Below are 18339 nucleotides of genomic sequence, written 5' to 3' on the forward strand. Positions count from 1 at the left end.
ATTGAGCTAATAACCGCAGCCAGGACACAAGGATAATACCAAATGACTAACGGGAGATGGTGGGGACAGACCAGGTCCGCAATCACCCTCTACTCAATGACAATTAATTCATGTGCTTGAGATGTTGTTCTGTTCTCCCATAATTGGGTACACTATGGATTCAAATTTTAAAGCTGCTTCACTTACCCTCTACCCCCTCAGAAAAGAAAAAAAAAAAAAAAAAGCAAAGCCAAATGGAAGTATTCTGAATTATCTACCACTTGAGGCCATTAGCAGCCTGTTAGCATCCTTCCAGAAGAGTGAATAATTCAGAATTAAGTAAGTGTGTTTCAACTTTAAACATTTTCTTCAAAAAATATTCAAGACAATTTTACAAAAATATGAAGTATCTGTATGGTAGAAAGGGCTCCATTTTATTGGAAACAAAACAAACAACATCAACCGCTGAGTATAAACCACTGAGTCTGACCCACTCGGGGAGAGGGCTGCTGGGACTTGCATGGAGAGAGGAGAGACCACAGGAAGTCCTCTTTACCCTCTTTGCCTTGCCCCATAGCACCTGTCTGTCATACACTATTCCCTGTTTGTTTTCTTTTTTTAAAATTATACTTCTTTACTAGGAAATAATTAACTGTCAGGTAGAGGAACTCCTCTGTTTATACTTTCCTGCAAATCTAGGGAACAAGCAGCCAAATGGCGATCACCCTGATGAATGATGAACTCAAGTAGCAGCCCTCCTTGGGTACTGACATCTATATTCGATCTCCTTGGACCCAGTAGTCAGCAACACAGCTGTGGCTTTGCCACCCCCCTGCCGAGGAGCTGAATGTCATGTGACCCTCAGAGCTGGCTCTACAAACTGCACTGCAGGAAGCAGGCAAGGGGTCACTTAAATGCCACTGACCCAACATGTTTCAGAAACACTGCCCAGTGGGAGACAGGCCTAACACTAATCAGAATTTATATGCCTCAATCAAGAAACGTCTATTGCATCTAATTCTTGGTAAAGGAGAAAGAACCTGAGGTCTGGACCACAACATCACTGTCTACAGCTAGGCAAGACGTTTTACTGCTTGGGGTCCAGCTTACTCTATAGGCAAAGGAGGAGGCTGGGAAGAGGATCTCTAAATTCCCAGTTACGAGAGCTCAAGTTTCCAGTCCTGGAGTGAGGTGACTTCAACAAAAGATGAGCAGGTCCCCTGGAGGTTACCTTGAGGTTCGAGGTGAGGGTGGAGCACGTGCCCTGGAAACCAGTGACTAGGGCGGACCTGGGCCCGGCGCCGTCAGTTACCAGAGTAAGTGTGGGCCCAGGCAATGCCCACGTGCGCGTAGCAGTACAGGCATCCCAGGACAGACAGGGTCACACACGGCCAGCCTGCAGGAGGGCGGCAGACGGGAGAGCAGTCAGACACGCCTGGGGCAGGACCTCCCACCGGTGCAGACCGTCCCCACCAGAGAAGGCAGCCTAAGAAGCAGCATGAGCCTCGGCTTAGGCATTAAGACACACGTCTCCTAGATCACCTCATGGTGTTCAAACTGGAACAGCAGCAAGTGGACCCCTACATCCACTGGGGTCATCCACCAGCAAGTGGACCCCTACATCCCCACTGGGGTCATCCACCAGCAAGTGGACCCCTACATGCCCACAGGGGTCATCATAAAATGAGGGGAGCCCTATCACACACGCAAACTATGTCAAGAAACAGGACAAGCTTTTGAAGAATACATATGTAGAAGACTAAAGCATTTAATAACCAAAAAGATGAAAAGTCCATGAGACTCATAGTAAATCGCAAAATATACGTTGACCATTGACTCGCACACCATCCACAAGCACACAGAAGCCCAGGACAACCAGGTACTTTTTTCAGCCTCAAGATGGACCCATCCCGCTTGGAGGCCCTCCAGTCTGTCACCACCGTGGCTCAGACCCAGATGTCAGGGGACCTGTTACATCTGGTCCTCAGTAACCTCAGGGAGCAGGAAGAGGTGGTGGGGGTGGGCCTTCAGGTACAGAAGGCAGCCCCGGATTCAGCTGTGTGTAGGGTGAGGCATCAGCAGGTGTTTGGTAAACACGGGAGCCAGAGACTGGCTGCGGAGGCCGGAGAACAAAGCGGTTTCACTTATACAAAGCTGGGCTGTGGCGACTGATGCACAGCTGTGCTTGGCCCTATGGCTGTCAGGGGACATCCGCGTGGAAGCTTCTGCCAGGCGCACACAGGTGTAGGGCGCCCTGACCAGAGGCGCGTTCAGTCGGGACCACCGCTGGGCCCTGAAAATGCCCCCTTGTGTCACTGCATGCCAGGCAGAGAGGCAGTGAGACGGCCGCAGTCCGCTCGGAGACCCCAGCACCATCTCAGCTTCTCCATCCACACAATGGGAGGCCCAACATACAGGAAAGCACGTGGAATCAAAGACGATCACAGGCTTGGTAGCATTTTTAAAAAGTGTTTCAGAAAGGCAAAGGATTTCCTGGGAACTCTCTTATGTCCACACAGCTCATTGGTCTTTTTATCACACATGTGTGCCTACAGCCAGTCACCCCAGTGTGTGCCAGATGGCTGCCAAGAACCCATTCTCCTTTCCTGACCTCAGAAGTTTAGATCGGTGATGACAAGGCAAAGACGGATTCCACAAGTCGCCCTTCCACCGCGTTCAACCAACACATGACGGGCATCTGCTGTGGGCCTGGCCCTGTTCTAGACGTAAACGTCTTCCTCTGTGCTCACCGGAAGGAACGAGGTCTTCACCTGCAGCAGCTGCTAACCAAGCAGGTCTGGCCCAAGTGTAGGGGGCGTGCTGGGGGCAGAGCGCCCCCTTTGTCAGAGCTCAGATAAGCACAGGATCATAAAACTGAAAAGAACCTGGGGTGGGTGGCCATTCTGGCGACATGCCAAGGGCTGCTATGCCGCATGGTCATCCGGACATGTCAACTGTGAGTGGAAAAAGTGGCATCGAAAAGGGCTCAGTCCCGCCAAGTGAGCACTGATACCATCCCGCAGTCCTCTCGCCCCCCCGCCTTTCCCAGTAAGTAGTCTTCTTCCGTGTTGTCCCTTCTTACCCAGCTTTCCAATCCTGTGTGTCCGGAAGACTCCCTTATCCCCACATCCTCAAACACATGCACGCCCGCGCACACACACACTCTCTCTGTTGACTGGTGGGCTGTACCGTACTGCTCAAAGGAAAAGATCCTACACTAAGGCCCCTGCACCCACTGTACATTCAGAGCTAGGCCCCCAGAATCGATGCGTGCAGCTGCCTGGTGGGCTTTTGATACCTGGACTTAACAACAAGTGAACAGTGAGTCAGCACTGAAGATGTTATGAATAGGATGTCAGATGATGGTTGCAAAAGAGTGGGGGATAGTGAATAGGCCAGATTATTCAACAGTTACAGCTACATGCATACACGTAGGATGTATAGCACAACAGATTCAATGAAGAGGACCAAGGCAGGGGTGTAACAGGAGTTAACAGGATGTGGGCGGCTGTATCCTGAGATTGCTCACAGGATACTGGCAGGTTGCATAATAACTTCAGCTAACGAGGGATAGGACACAGAGGGGAGCGGCTGTAGCTAACAGAAAGTGAGCCGTGCAATTTCACTTGAGGTTATTAAGGCTGAGCCATTCTCTGAGCAATTACATCAGTATGAAGGACTGGAAAGGCAGAGGCTCGGGATACTGAAGGAAAAGACCATTATCATGCAGGGCTATGGGAAGTCAAAGGATATGTCTAACTGGTTTTCTGGAACGGAAAGGGATAATCAGCAAGTCTAAGGCAAAACTTTGTTGAAAAAGTAACATTGTACGATGGTGCAGCCACTATGGAAAAAGAGTATGGAGGTTCCCCAAAAAGTTAAGCACAGAATTACCACACACATGCCCCCAAGAATTCAAAGCAAGAACTAGAAGACAGAGTCCTACACCCAAGTTCACAGCAGCACTGCTCACAAGAGCACAAGGGTAGACGCAGCCCAGCGTCTACTGCGCGATGAACGGGTGTACAAAGTGCGGTCTGTATCCATAGTGGAATACTAATCAGCTGTAAAAAGGGAATTCTGACACTGGCTACGACATGGATGAACCTTGAAGACGTGCTAAATGAAATAAGCCAGGCACAAAGGGACAAATACGGCAAGATTTCCACCCATCTGAGGTACCTAGAGTCGTCCAATCGACAAAGACAGATAACACAATGGTGGTTGCCAGGGGTTGAGAGGAGAGGGGAGTTAGTGTTAAATAGCCACAGGGTTTTAGTTTTGCAAGGGTAAAACTGTTCTGAATATGGATGGTGGCCGCATAACAATGTGGGTGTGAACTGTAGCCTAAAAATTACTAAAATGGTAACTTTCATGTTATATATTATTTACCACAATAAAATATGTATCCTGAGTGAAAGAAGACCTCAACAAAATAATACACGCCGTATTATTCTATTTGTGTGAAATGCAAACTGATTTGTAGTAACAAAAAGCATGTCGGTGGTTGCCTGGGGCTGGAGCAGAGGGAGAATCAGACCACAAAGGGACTCTAGGAATCTCCGGGGGTAATAAAGATGTTGAGCATCTTGATTATGGGACTGCTGTTCAGTGTATATACAACGGGAAAATACATTAAATGGATACATTTTATTGTGCAGAAATTACTTCTCAATGAAGTTTTGCCATTCTAAAGGTGTTTTGGGAACATCAGCAAATCACAGACTTGCAGCGCTATGCTGCAATGTCCTAGGCTCTCTATGCCCAAGGTATTCAAATTCAAATAGTAGGAAGATGCAGTTCATTTTTACACGATGCTGAGTCTTTAGTCCCTCACCTCCCTGGGAGCAGAGCAACTGGCCGCGTGTGGGACTGAACACTGGGCTGCCCTAATCATTCTTTCTTCTACTGGACCCTCTGAGAAAGACGACCGGAGAAACTCTCTTATCCATACAGATTCATTCAGCTGCTGAATCAGCACAAATCCCTATCCCTATCCTGGGGAAGAAACCAATCCTTCCTAACAGGAGAGGAGTTAGCTGAGCTGCTGAATGAGCTATCACTCACTCCATCAAAGGCTCGCTCTGCTGTCAAGGTCGGGCAACACTGCTGAGCCTGTGGCCACCATCTTGGCTCTAACGAGGTCTTTTCAAAGCCCACACCCCACTGCTGACCAATTTTAGAAGAAAATGACTGGTGAGCAGAATATGAGCAAACTGCAGCAATGCAAACTGCAGCAATGCTTTCTTCTCATCCTTCCTTCCAGGCAACCAGAACCCTAGTCTCTGTCCACACGTGAGTAGTTTACAAAGACTATGCAATCTGCTATACAGTTTACAAAGAATACACAAACGTGGTGAACTCGCACAACGCTATGAGATAGAAATTACTCACTTATACTAATATTCTTGCTTGAAGCTCTATTGCCTCAAAAGGGTCCAGAGACCACAACCCAAGCCCAGGTGGTCTGGTTGAATCCTGCTTGGAGAACAGTTTGAAGGACCTGAATCTGTCCTTTAGCTTTACCTACAATCATCTATCAGTTCAGTTCAGTTCAGTCAGCCATGAAATTAAAAGACGCTTGCTCCTTGGAAGAAAAGCTATGACCAACCTAGACAGCATATTAAAAAGCAGAGACATTACTCCGCCAACAAAGGTCTGTCTAGTCAAAGCTCTGGTTTTTCCAGTAGTCATGTATGGATGTGAGAGTTGGACCATAAAGAAAGCTGAGTATAGAAGAATTGATGCTTTTGAACTGTGGTGTTAGAGAAGACTCCCGAGAGTCCTTTGGACAACAAGGAGATCCAACCAGTCCATCCTAAAGGAAATCAGTCCTGAATATTCATTGGAAGGACTGATGTTGAAGCTGAAACTCCAATACTTTGGCCACCTGATGCAAAGAACTGACTCACTGGAAAAGACCCTGATGCTGGGAAAGACTGAAGGCAGGAGGAGAAGGGGACGACAGAGGAGATGGTTGGATGGCATTACTGATTCAACGGACGAGTTTGAGCAAGCTCCAGGAGTTGGTGATGGACAGGGAGGCCCGGCGTGCAGCAGTCCATGAGGTTGCAAAGAGTCAGACCTGACTGAGCGACTGAACTGGACAGAGCTTCCTCCCTCCATCTACTCAGCAAGTTCTCTAGCCAGAGGCTCTGACACCCTGCTGCCCCTCCTGCTCACCCAGTGCTCAGTCACTACCTTGCTGGTTCTCCTGAGGGGTCAGGAACATCGTGACCCTCTCTGCTTGGCTCTTGGGTCCCTACAGCTGGACAGATAGACTCTCACTTTCTGGCCCCATGAAGCAGCAATGTCACCCACTGACTCTCAGCCATTCTAAGACAGGGAAAAGACGAGTTTCCCATCTTGAGTGCCGTCATGCTACAAAGGAAGATGGCTCTCACTTCCCAGACAAGCTTGCCTTGGCCGGAGCCCAGAACACAAATGTGGTGGTCCCGATCAGCAAGGATCACCAACATATCCATCCGCATCCCTGGGATGCAGGTTCACATTCAACATCCCACATCACCATCCCAGATGTGAGACTGAGGGTTTCCCGCCTCCACAGAGGGCCTTTTTGAGTGGGCAGGCTTGGAGGATACCCAAGAGAGAAATGGAATGCAGAGGTGACTCTCAGAGATGCTGCAGAAGAGTCACAGGATACGGTGACTGATGGATTTTGAGGCCAAAGAAAATATTCCCTCTCACTGACCCTGCCCACTGCCTCAGACAGCACCCTCGGGACTGATGCCAGTTGGTGTGTGTTACAGAGACTGTGTACCGTATGCTAACAGATGGAAGGGCTACTCTACTAGACAGGAAAAGGCCCGGTCCCAGGGTCCCCTCAGGACCTGTTCTCTGCTGTAACACTGAAAGGGGGGAAAGCTGGTTCTGTCGGGGACACCAGGATCTGCCCTAGCACTTGGCCACCATCTCTTTTTCTAATTGGAGGATAATTTCTTTGTAATGTTGTATTAGTTTCTGCCATACAACACTGTGAAATCAGCTGTAAGTATACATACATGCCCCGGCACTTGAGCCTCCCTCCCACCTCCGCATCCCACCCCTCTGGGTCATCACAGAGCGCCAGGCTGAGCTCCCTGTCATAAAGCAGCTTCCCACTGGCTATCTGCTTTACACACGGTAGGTAGTGTGTGTATTTCAGTGAGACTCTCTCAGTTCATCCCACCCTCCGCTTCCCTCACTGTGTCCTCAAGTCTCTTTTTTACGTCTGTGTCTCTGTTCCTGCCCTGCAAACAGGCTCATCGGTACCATTTTCCTAGATTCCATATAAATGTGTTAATAAACAATACTTGTTTTTCTCTGACTTACTTCACTCTGTGTAACAGGCTCTAGGCTCGTCCACCTCAGTTCAACTGCCTCAAATTCGGTCACCATCTCTTTGAGCTGACTGGCTTGCACCTGTGCCTTTCCGTCTAGTAGGTACTGTGAACCCCAGCCCCATACCCTGCGTGTTTATGTGTGTGTACACATATATATGTATTGGTCTGCCTTGGTGCCATTTTCTACTCTGAGAACAGTGGAGGCTGAGTGCTTTCTTTTCCTTTGAGAACGAGCTCGTACATCAGGCTGGTTCCCGGGGGCTGGCTCAGGGTCTGAGAAGCAGCAGGAAACTCTGCGCCACGGTACTGGCTTCAGCCACCGTCATTTCATTAATTATTCAGAGGGACTTCATGTGCTGTCTTCATTAAAACAGCCCGCTCCTGACAGCACTTGATGTTTAACAATACTCAGATCTGACGGGGGAGAAATAATAAGGGGTTTTGGTAGCTTTATTTCCGGTAGCCCCGGCCTAGAGAGATTGTGGAGCAGTTCATCAAATGGTCCTGCACTTTCAGAGCTTCCTTCACAGCTCAATTGAGAGCTTTCATCTGATAAATCTACAGGGCAGGAGCCTTTCCCTGCCCATGGGCTACCTTACTGAAAGATACCCAGCAGGACCACAGCTGCCCAGGCTTCCAAGCCTGTAAACTGCCAGGTCTGATTTCAAACCCGTGGGAATATGGACAGGAGGTCTGAAGAACAGGCTCTTGCTACTCCAGGGCTGGAGGAACCATTTCTTACCTTCATGTAATTTACAAACTTGGGCCTCAAACCTAGCTTTTGAGGCCTCAGTGTTTTTCAAAAAAAAAAACAAAAAACGAAAAAACACAACAAAACACTCAACTGCTTCTTTCACACCCTCTCATGAAAAAGAATGACATGGTTCTAATTTGTTCAAAGCTGACATGTGAAATCCTAGGGCTGGTTCTCAAACAGGAGCCACACTGTAACCACCAGGAGGGCGTGTTAGAATGCACGGTCCCGTCCCCCAGAGGTCGTGATCCAGGACACCTGGGCAGGCCTGAGATCTGCGTTTCTCCCAGGATCCCTGGTGACGTGGATGCTGCTGGTCCAAGGGCCAGCCTCTGGGCCCCCTGTTCCGGGGGACTCTGCAGAGGACCCAGCGGTGGTTCACACACTGAGTAAGGGGACAGATGAGCACTGAGCGTTTAAAGGTCACCAGGGCCTTTGCTGGAGGCATGCCACATCCTCACAACCACCCTCTCAAGGAGGAATTATTAGCCCCACTTCATGGAAAGGGAAACCAAGGCTCAGAGGGGCAGAGCAACTTTCTCAAGGTCTGAAAGTTAAGGGGTCACCAAATGGCACCTGGAGCCTGGGGCTGTGTGGCTCCAGGTGTGCTTGGCCGACTGCGCTCCGAAGCGGTGAAGGGCCTCGGACCACGTGGAGGGGAGGCTCACACGGAGCCCCGCTTCCCGGCCTGGTGCCTTTAACTCTTCTGCCTCCAAATCTCATTTCATCCCCTCTACTCATGGTGCTAAGGAAACAGGAAGCAGCAGGCTCGTATTTTCAGGTATCACGGTCACTAAGCTGCTTGGTCACCGCCTCTCCCGGGGCTCCTCAGTCTCTCCATCTGTGTAATGGGGAGAATAAGCCTGGAGGAACATGTTTGCATGCCTTGTCACGGCAACTGTTAATTCAGACCGGGGCCACTGAGGCGCATGCTCCCAGTGCCTGGATGGTCTTTTGTTAACATAGAGCCACAGGTATTTGATCCTGGTCATGGGCTGAGCCTCCACAGGGCACCCAGCAGGGAGACAGAGAGGAAGGAAGGGGCAACTCTGACTGCCCTGGGGGCCTTCCTGCCGTCCCGAACAGGAGTCGTTTGCTGGGTGCGCTGTGCACACTTTAACTGGCACAGACAGCGGTCCTTAACAAATCACGCTGTTCACACTCAGTATCATATCCTGATGAAGCCAACCTGCGCTGTGGTTTGCATCCTGCCCACCTCCCAGCCCAGGCCCCGCGGGCGGGCACTTCATGAAGCACTCGCTTCCATAAAGCAGAATCATTTCACGTGAAATTGAGCACGTGGGGAGAACAAACCGGAGCTGCTTCTTATCCTGACAGTGCAGGTGGAAAGAGGTGCCAAGAAAACATACATGTTCTCTGTCCAGAACCAGATGAGTGGGGGCCCGCCTGCCAGAAGCCCGTCCCTGCCACCGCTGCCAGGATCTCCACTCTGGCCGCCAGGGCCAGACGCTGCCCGGTAGGACCACACTCCCTAGCTGCTTCTCTTCCTTAACGTGTCCCTTTCTTTTTTAATTTAAACAGCCTATTTCGGGCTACTGTTTATCCTTGACTCACAACCATGCTATGTAACACAGTGGAGACAGCTCAGCACACGCACTCCTGGAAGCTGCCTCCCAAAAACAAAGGGGTGGGGACAGTGAGGGGCAGGCTCCCTGCCACCAGGCCCGGAAAACCACTCACCCACGCGGGCAGTTTTTAAGACGGTTTGACAGTCTTTCTTTTTTTGACCGTGGCATCACATGTGGCATCTTAGTTCCGCAACCAGGGGCCGAACCTGCGTGTCCTACAGTGGAAGTGCAGAGTCTTAGCCATGGGACCATCAGGGAAGCCCCCAGACCGCCCCCCAGCCCGGGCATTTATGAAGCACTGACCATGTGCGCAGCATTTAGACAGGCGGCCTGGACATGCGTCACATGGAGCTTCATCTGAGGCCTGTGAAAATAGGCTCACAGAGGCTAAAAGCACACTCAGGGCCCCCAACTGCCCATCTACCCTCGAGATTTGGCTCTACGGCTCCCGCTCTGGGAAACAGAGGACAGAGACAAGAGTCTCAACACCTGGATCACCAGGACAATGGGCTGACGCGAGTAAGCTGACATGGCGCTAGGATGGAGACAGCTGAGCTTAGACGGTTTTGTTTGTCCTTCTCATCCAAATATGCACACACGGGACAGTGGTGGTCTGGGAACCACGGCACGGGGTGGCAGCCTGGCACTGTTCTCTGGAATCACAGAGACTCTGGAGAAGAGAAGAGAAGCACCTGCAAATATAGAACAGGCTAGCTTTGGAAGCAGGACGGCAATGGGCAGTGGGCAGGGGAGGGCCACTCTGCAGGCAGAGAAACTCGCCGGCAGCTGAAGCCCTTCATCCCGGGACGCGCTCAGGACCCTCTGTGCATCCCCGTCCCGGGAAGGCAGCAAAGGCAGGACAGACCATGAGGAGATGCCTCTTCCGGACGGCATCTCTCAGATGCAAGTCTGAGACCATGAACCGGCTCCTTTCCTCCCAAGTCCCTGGGACCAGGGCGCCCATGGTTAGAACGGTCACTGAATAAACATACATGTGAGTATTCCTTGTGAGTACTCAGTCACAAGACTCTCAAATCCCTAATCAAAAATGACACTTGTTGCAAAATCCCCAATCAAGAAACCCTAGGTATGCACATCTGGCCTCTATTTCCCCCGCCGTGGGCCATGCAGCCAATGGACAGAAGTGCCCACAGCTGAAGCATCATCTCCACTTGTGCGTGTGCGTCCAGGAGAAGGGGCGCCTGGCAGGGACTGGCTGAGAACACCTAGACGTTTACAAAGGACAGTGGGTCAGGAAGGCCGCCCCAGTCATCCTGCTTCCTGCTTCCTGTCACCACGAAAGGAATGTAGCAGGGGAGCTGGAAAGGGAGAGAAGACATGGCACCCCCACCACATGCACCTCTGAAAGGGTGATGTCAGCACATCTCTCTGACATGTTCTTTTCCTAAAGCTGTTGCTAGGTAAACGACTCCAAATTACTTCAATTTCTCAGCAAAGAACGCAATGATACAACCAAGCTCCTGGCGGAGACAGCAGCGTCTCTCCCGGAGTTCTTGGACGCCACCACAGGTTAGACACGCCAGCCACCCCAGGGGAAGGGGAGGAACTGTTCCTGCCTGGCAGAGCCAGCTCTGTTCTCACCTCACTGCTCCCACTCACTGTGGGCTGTGCTCATCTCCACGCTGAGGGGGGAATCCGACTGAGCACAGGGGGTGCCATGGAGCCAAGAGCTTGTCTGCACACCGTCCTGAGTGGCTGCTGCTTCTCATCCTGGGGCTGTGCCTGCTCCCCCTGCCTGGTCAGAGGCAGGCTGGCTGTGCCTGGGGCGCTGTTGGTGGCCAGGATGCAGTTTCTCTCTATGGGTTCTGAGCCCACGGGTATGGTCTCATTGTGTGTGCGTGCTCAATTGTGTCCAACTTTTTGCAACCCTATGAACTATAGCCCACACCAGGCTCTGCTGTCCATGGGACTTTCCATATAGGATACTGGACTGGGTGGCCATTTCCTTCTCCAGGGGAATCTTCGCCAATCCAGGGATTGAACCTGCATCTCCTGCGTTGCAGGTGGATTCTTTACCACTTAAGCCATCGTCTCTAATGCTGACTTTAACCACTGGAACTGCCTCTTGCCTTCTTCAAAAGGGACTGACATACATGCACTACTATGGATGAAGCCGAGAGCTAGCAGGAAGCTACTGTAAGGCCTCAGGGCTCAGCTTAGTGCTCTGTGATGACCTAAAGAGGGGAGGATGGAGGAGGTGGGAGGGAGGCCCAAGAGAGAGCAGATATATGTACACATGCAAATGATTCACGAGGTTGTACAACAGAAACTAACGTAACATTGTAAAGCACCTGTATCAACTTTTTTTTAAAGGAACTGACAGAAGCCCAAAGCACAAAACAGCTCCAAGATGAGCTCGGAAACGATGCAGCCGCAATATTCATAAACGGTATTTGGGAAAGGCATTGCTCGTGTGAGGAGGGCTGTGGGGAAAAGAGGCGAGACGGGCGCCCAAGCTCTGGGCCTGCGCTGTTGGTGGCGGGGTCGACGGTTCCACACCCGGCCAGCCGGCTTGGGGCGGGGGCGGGCGGCAGCCTGCTCACCTTGCAGGAACATGGAGCACCTGGGCAGTCCCGACAGCAAGTGAAGACGGCCCTAGGAATGGCCAGCTATGGTCTGAGGGAGCCCAGGGCTCCGCTCAGCTAAAGAGGCATCAGCGCTTCCACGGAACAGGGCAAGAGCTCTTAGGTCGCTGTTCCAAGGAGGGAAAAGACACACAGAAAGATCCCATAGGGCCCCTCCCGTCAAACCCACACACCCTGGAGACCCGGGGTGCTGCTGACGGTGGGCAGAGATGCATCGAGCAGCCCCACCCACACACAGCTGCTCTTCCTTTGCAGGGGGTGCAAGGCCACGGGAGTGCAAGGTCACGTCCTACGGGAGCGTGGGGGAAGCGCAGTAGCCCTGGTCACTGGTGCCGTCACCTCAGGCCACGTGGCCACCAGGGGCTGGCGGAGGAGATGAGCGTTCGGCCTGAGAGTAAGAGAAAGTACCCACGTGTGAATGTCGACTCAGGCAAAGCGGACCCATTCTAGGCACCATATTTTACAAAAGACTCTGTCATGCAGAAGCCACTTCAAGGAGGGTCTGGAAGGGCTCCTCGGGGTAGGCATGCTAATAAGTTAAAGTTTAGCCTGGAAAAAGGCCACGGGGCCACATAGAGAATTAATTAGATTTGTCCTAAGTCACCCCAGAAGATAGAACTGGAGCCAAGAGATGGAAGTTAGGGGCAGATTTTTGGCTACGACCCAAAGGAGCCTGTAACAGTCACACACTCCCCTCCCTGGATTCCCATCCCTGATAGCATTCAGAGGGTGGTGCCTTGGATGGGAGATGAAACCAGATGACCCCCCACTTCAAGGCCCCTTCCAGTCCTTAGAGATTGTTACTCTTCAGTCACTCAGTCATGTCCAACTCTTTGCGACCCCATGTACTGCAGCATGCCAGGCATCCCTGTTCATCACCATCTCCCGGAGTTTGGCCAAGCTCAAGTTCATTGCATCAATGATGCCATTCAATCATCTCATTCTCTGACACCCTCTTCTCCTTCTGCCCTCAATCTTTCCCAGAATCAGGGACTTTTCCAATGAGTCAGCTGTTCGCGTCCGATGACCAAAATACTGGAGCTTCAGCTTCAGTATCAGTCCTTTTAGTTAATATTCAGGGTTTATCACCCTTAAGATTGGCTGCTTTGATTTCCTTGCAGTCCAACGGACTTTTAGGAGTCTTCTCCAGCACCACAGTTCAAGGGCATCAATTCTTTGGCGTTCTGCCTTCTTTATGGTCTGGCTCTGATAACCATACGTGACCTCTGGGAAGACCATAGCCTTTACTATGCAGATCTTTGTCAGCAGAGTAACGTCTCTGCTTTTCAACACACTGTCTAGGTTTGTCATTTTTCTCCTGCCAAATGGTCCATACCAAAACTGAATTGATTACATTCTTTGTAGGTGAAGATGGAGAAGCTGTATACAGTCAGCAAAAACAAGACCTGGAGCTGACTGCGGTTCAGATCATCAGCTTCTCCTAGCAAAATTCAGGCTTAAAGTAAAGAAAACCAGGAAAAACAACAGGCCAGCCAGGTATGACTTCAATCAATTCCCGTATGATTTCGCAGTCGAGGTAACGAATAGATTGACGGGACTAGATCTAGTTAACAGCGCGCCTGAAGAGCTATGGAGAGAGGTCCGTAATATTGTACAGGAGGCAGCGAACAAAACCATCCCAAAGGAAAAGAAAAGCAAGAAGGCAGAGTGGTTGTCTGAGGAGGCTCTACCAATCGCGGAAGAACGAAGAGAAGTGAAAAGCAAGAGAGAGAGGGAAACGTACATCCAATTAAATGCAGAGTTCCAAAAAGCAGCTACAAGAGACAAGGCAGCCTTCTTCAACGGGCAGTGCTTAATAATAGAAGGAAACAATGGAAGGGGAACTAGAGATCTCTTCAGGAAAGCTGGAAGCATCAAGGGAGCATTTCACCCAACGATGGGCACAATAAGGGATAAAAATGGTGAGAGACCTAGTAGACGCTGAAGAGATCAAGAAGAGATGGTAACAACACATGGAAGAACTGTATGAAAAAGGTCTTAATGAAACGGATCACTACGATGGTGTGGTTAGTTACCCAGATCCAGGCATTCTGGAGTGTGAAATCAGGTGGGCCTTAAGAAGCACCGCTGTTAATAAAAGCTAGTGGATGAGATGAAATTCCCGCAGAACTACTCAAATGCCTAAAGGATGATGCCACCAAGGTTTTGCATTCATTACGTCAGCAAATCTGGAAGACCCAGCAGCAGCCACTGGACTGGAAAAGGTCAGTCCTCATCCTAATCCCCAAGAAGGGTAGTAACAAAGAACGTGCTAAACCACCAGACAACTGCACTCGTCTCCTATGCTAGTAAGGCCATGCTTACAATCTTACATGCTAGACAGGCTTCAGCATTATGCGAACCAAGAACTTGCAGATGTCCAAGCAGGGTTTAAAAAAGGAAGAGGAGCTAGAGATCAAATTGACAACATTCGTTGGATTACAGAGAAATCAAGGGAATTTCAGAAAAACATCTATCTCTGTTTCATCGACTACACTGAAGCCTTTGACTATGTGGATCATGACAAACTCTGGAAAGCTCTTAGAGAGATGGGAACACCAGACCATCTTACCTGTCTCCTGAGAAACCTGTATGCAGGTCAAGAAGCAACAGTTCGAACCCTGTATGGAACAACTGATTGGTTCAAGATCGAGAAAGGAGTACGATGGGGCTGTCTGCTGTCACTCAGTTTGTTTAACCTATATGCTGAGCACATCATGAGCAATGCCGGGCTGGATGACTTACAAGCTGGAATCAAGATAGGCGGGGGAAACATCAACAACCTCAGTTATGCGGATGATACCTAATGGCAGAAAGTGAAGAGGAGCTAAAGAGCCTCTTGATGACAGTGAAGGAGGAAAGTGAAAGAGCCAGCTTAAGACTAAATATTAAAAAAAAAAAAAACTAAGATCATGGCATCCAGTCCCATTACTGCATGGCAAATAGAAGTGGAAAAGATGGAAACAGTGATAGATTTCCTCTTCTTGGGCTCCAAAATCACTGCGGACAGTGACTGCAGCCATGAAATCAGAAGACAATTGCTTCTTGGCAGGAATCGTAGAGATTACAGCCTTGTAAAATTCAACTCTTCAAATCCTCTTCCTCTCCCCCTGCCCCAGGAAAGGTACAGGCAAAAACTGAAGTTAGACTGAAAGCCCCCCGCAGTCAGGAGTGGGGAGGGAAGGGCACCCTGTCTGGGCTGGGACAGAAGTCTGGAAACATCACCAGATGCAGGAGATTCTTAGTGAGGGGCTTACGAAGGTATTTATTTACCTGACATATAGAGTGACTCACACAAATCCGCTGTCCTTGTTTTAGGGGTAGCAGAGGAACGTAGTCTGAGAAAGCTCCGCTCAGAACTTTTTAATGAATGGCAAAGGTTAAGCCCTACTATCAGAACTTTATAAAAAAGAGATAATTGATATAAACAAAGAAAAATAAAGTGACTCAGACTCTTTTCATTACAGAGAACATTTTGTGCCTTAAAGATGCCATTCTGGAAGAACACTGTGTTCCCCTCAGGCTACCGACTCTGGCCAATGGCCCTGAGGTGGGGGTCTGCCTGGAACTGCAGGCCAGCACTGCCCGGCTCCAAGCCCAGGGTGGGATGTGACCCTCGTGGCCAAGGGTCTCTTCTGGCACCCCACTCACCTGGGCAGCCCGGATGTACCCGAGCCCATGCAAGCCTTGGCAGGGAGCAAACCTTCAGCAGACTCAAGGGGGATGCTCCCAGGTCAAGTTCTCTTCCTCCCCTGCCCAGCAGCTCAGAATCACACAGCTGAACCCGGTGTTTTAGGGGGCGCAGAAGACAGGACAGGGCTCTGCTGATGGGGAGCCGAGGAGGAACAAGGCAAGGGCAGCCTGGATCTCTCGGGGATGTTAGGAATTAACAAATAGTTAGCTGTAGTCCCTGATAGCTCAGTTGGTAAAGAACCGGCCTGCAATGCAGGAGACCCCGGATTGATTCCCGGGTCGGGAAGATCCGCTGGAGAAGGGGTATGCTACCCACTCCAGGATTCTGGCCTGGAGAATTCCATGGACTGTATAGTCTATGGGGTCACAAAGAGTCGGACACGACTAAGCGGCTTTCACTCAGCTGCAGTCACTAATTAGATTTGTGCACCCTTCCCCGCTGAGTCCTCTGGGCTTCCTGCTTAGCCAGCAGGAGGGGTGGGAGGCTGGGCTCCTTCGGGGAAACTCACCCCACTGTTTACACTCTTCCCGGTAGTCTTTCCACGGGATTAGTTGTTGGCCTCCAGGGAAGAGATCTCAGCTGTCGTGCTTTCTGACGTGGTTCTGTTTGTGACCTCGGAGCGCACTATTACACTCCAGACTCCTTGCCGAGTTCCCAGCTGCATCCACGGTGTGGGTCAGCTCAGGGCGTGGAACCAGCCCGCCAGGCACTTTCTCGGATTCCTCTACAGGGACAGGGCGGCGTCTGCGAGGGTCAGCTCTACGGCGTGGATCTGGACTTCCCTCCATCTGACCCATCACATTCATCCAGTCCTTCCGAACTTGTGTCCCAGCCACGGAGTTGGTGATGCAAGAGGGGACTGTGATGGTCCCCTCTCTGGGTCTCCCATGATACCCCTGGGTTGGAGGTCTGAGCTATAATGCTGGCATCTTTCACTGCGGGGCCTCCACCTCCCTCCCCTAGGGGGCTGCCCTGGGTCCCATTTGGGAAGATTTGGCTCCATCCTTACTGTAAGGGCTGGGAAGGATCCGATCATAAACTACTCATCCTTGAGACTCATCACTCAATACTTATGGAGCTCTTACTACATACACACTGGGTGATGCCAGAGATGCTGGAGACATTAAAAGGCTGACTTACGGTTACAGAGACAGGAATTCCGTGTATAAAGATGTCATGGCCACAAGGTGTTTCCCAATGTGGAAGATGTTTCTGTGAGCTGGATGTCATGTCGAGGGCTGGGTAAAATGGCAGGGGACTGGCCTCTGTGCTCAGAGAGCTACATTCTGGAGAATAGGACCCAGAGCACCGAGAGCCTGGCTGTGAAGGGTGCGGGAGCAGACAGGGCGCAGCAAATGCGGACTGCCTGGATTCCGACCATTACCCTGTCTGCGCCGGAAGGCAGCCATGGCGAGCTAGTCCACTCTCCTAAGCACATGCCTTCCAGTAATTTCCAGCCTCTGGATAAACCCCCCCTCAATGGAAGAAGGCCTGCCCTCCAGAAAGACTGTCTACCCAGCAAGACTTAGAATGGATTTTCACCCCAGATTCTAATCTGTTCATTTTTTTGACCAGGTAACGCACAATTATAAAATTCAAATGTTCCAAAGAGTAAGCACGGAAAAGTAAATCTCCATCTTCCAACCTCCATGTCCAGTCCACCTAACCCTTCTCTCCCTAGAAGATCTGTTTTCAGTTCTGTGTTTCTACTCCCAGGGATATTCTATGCACACAGAAGCATAACATACATATCTAAATACACACATGCACACAAACACATACACACATACACAAAGATTTTAAATGGTTTTAAATTTTGCATTCTGAAATATATATTATCTTGAACACAAATACCACATGCACTGTTCATTTCCTTATTTTTTAAGGTTTTAATTACTGGGCATTGTTCCATGTAGATACATGTAACATCACTTCATCCTTTTTAATGGCTGTGGAAATTTCTGAATTTATGCACCATAATTTACCTGACTCCCTCTGATGGGCATTAGGCCCATTCTAACTTTTGCTATGATAAACAATGTTGCAATTAATATCTTTGCATAATATTTCATTTCACATGTATAAAAATGTATCTGAATGACAAATCCCTAGAAGTAGAATGGCTGCCTCAGTTTTGGTAGATATTTCCAAACCATTACCTACACAGGAGTTACCATGCCCTAAATATATGAGGCTAAATTTTTTGATCTTTGCAATCTAGAGCTTGTAAATTACCTTTCTCATGTTGAGGTTGATATACAAATACTGACTCCTTATATACCTGAAATTAATATAATTTTATATGTCAATGACACCTAAATAAAAGAAAGTGAGCATCTTTTCATTCATTTTAGAGCCCTCTGTGTTTCCTCTT

At 49.9% G+C, this 18339-nt stretch overlaps 1 protein-coding gene across 2 annotated transcripts in view; it reads right to left on the reverse strand.

The window, feature by feature from the left end:
* Nucleotides 382–18339, reverse strand: part of HHAT (hedgehog acyltransferase) — a 367555-nt gene continuing 349597 nt past the window's right edge. For both annotated transcript variants that reach the window (XM_018060771.1, XM_018060770.1), the window contains one exon: nucleotides 382–1375. In XM_018060771.1, the coding sequence (XP_017916260.1) occupies nucleotides 1284–1375 (92 nt within the window). In that variant the 3' untranslated portion in view covers nucleotides 382–1283. The remainder of the gene's footprint in view (nucleotides 1376–18339) is intronic.

Source organism: Capra hircus, chromosome 16, assembly GCF_001704415.2.
Source record: "Capra hircus breed San Clemente chromosome 16, ASM170441v1, whole genome shotgun sequence".
Classification (NCBI taxonomy): Eukaryota; Metazoa; Chordata; class Mammalia; order Artiodactyla; family Bovidae; genus Capra; species Capra hircus.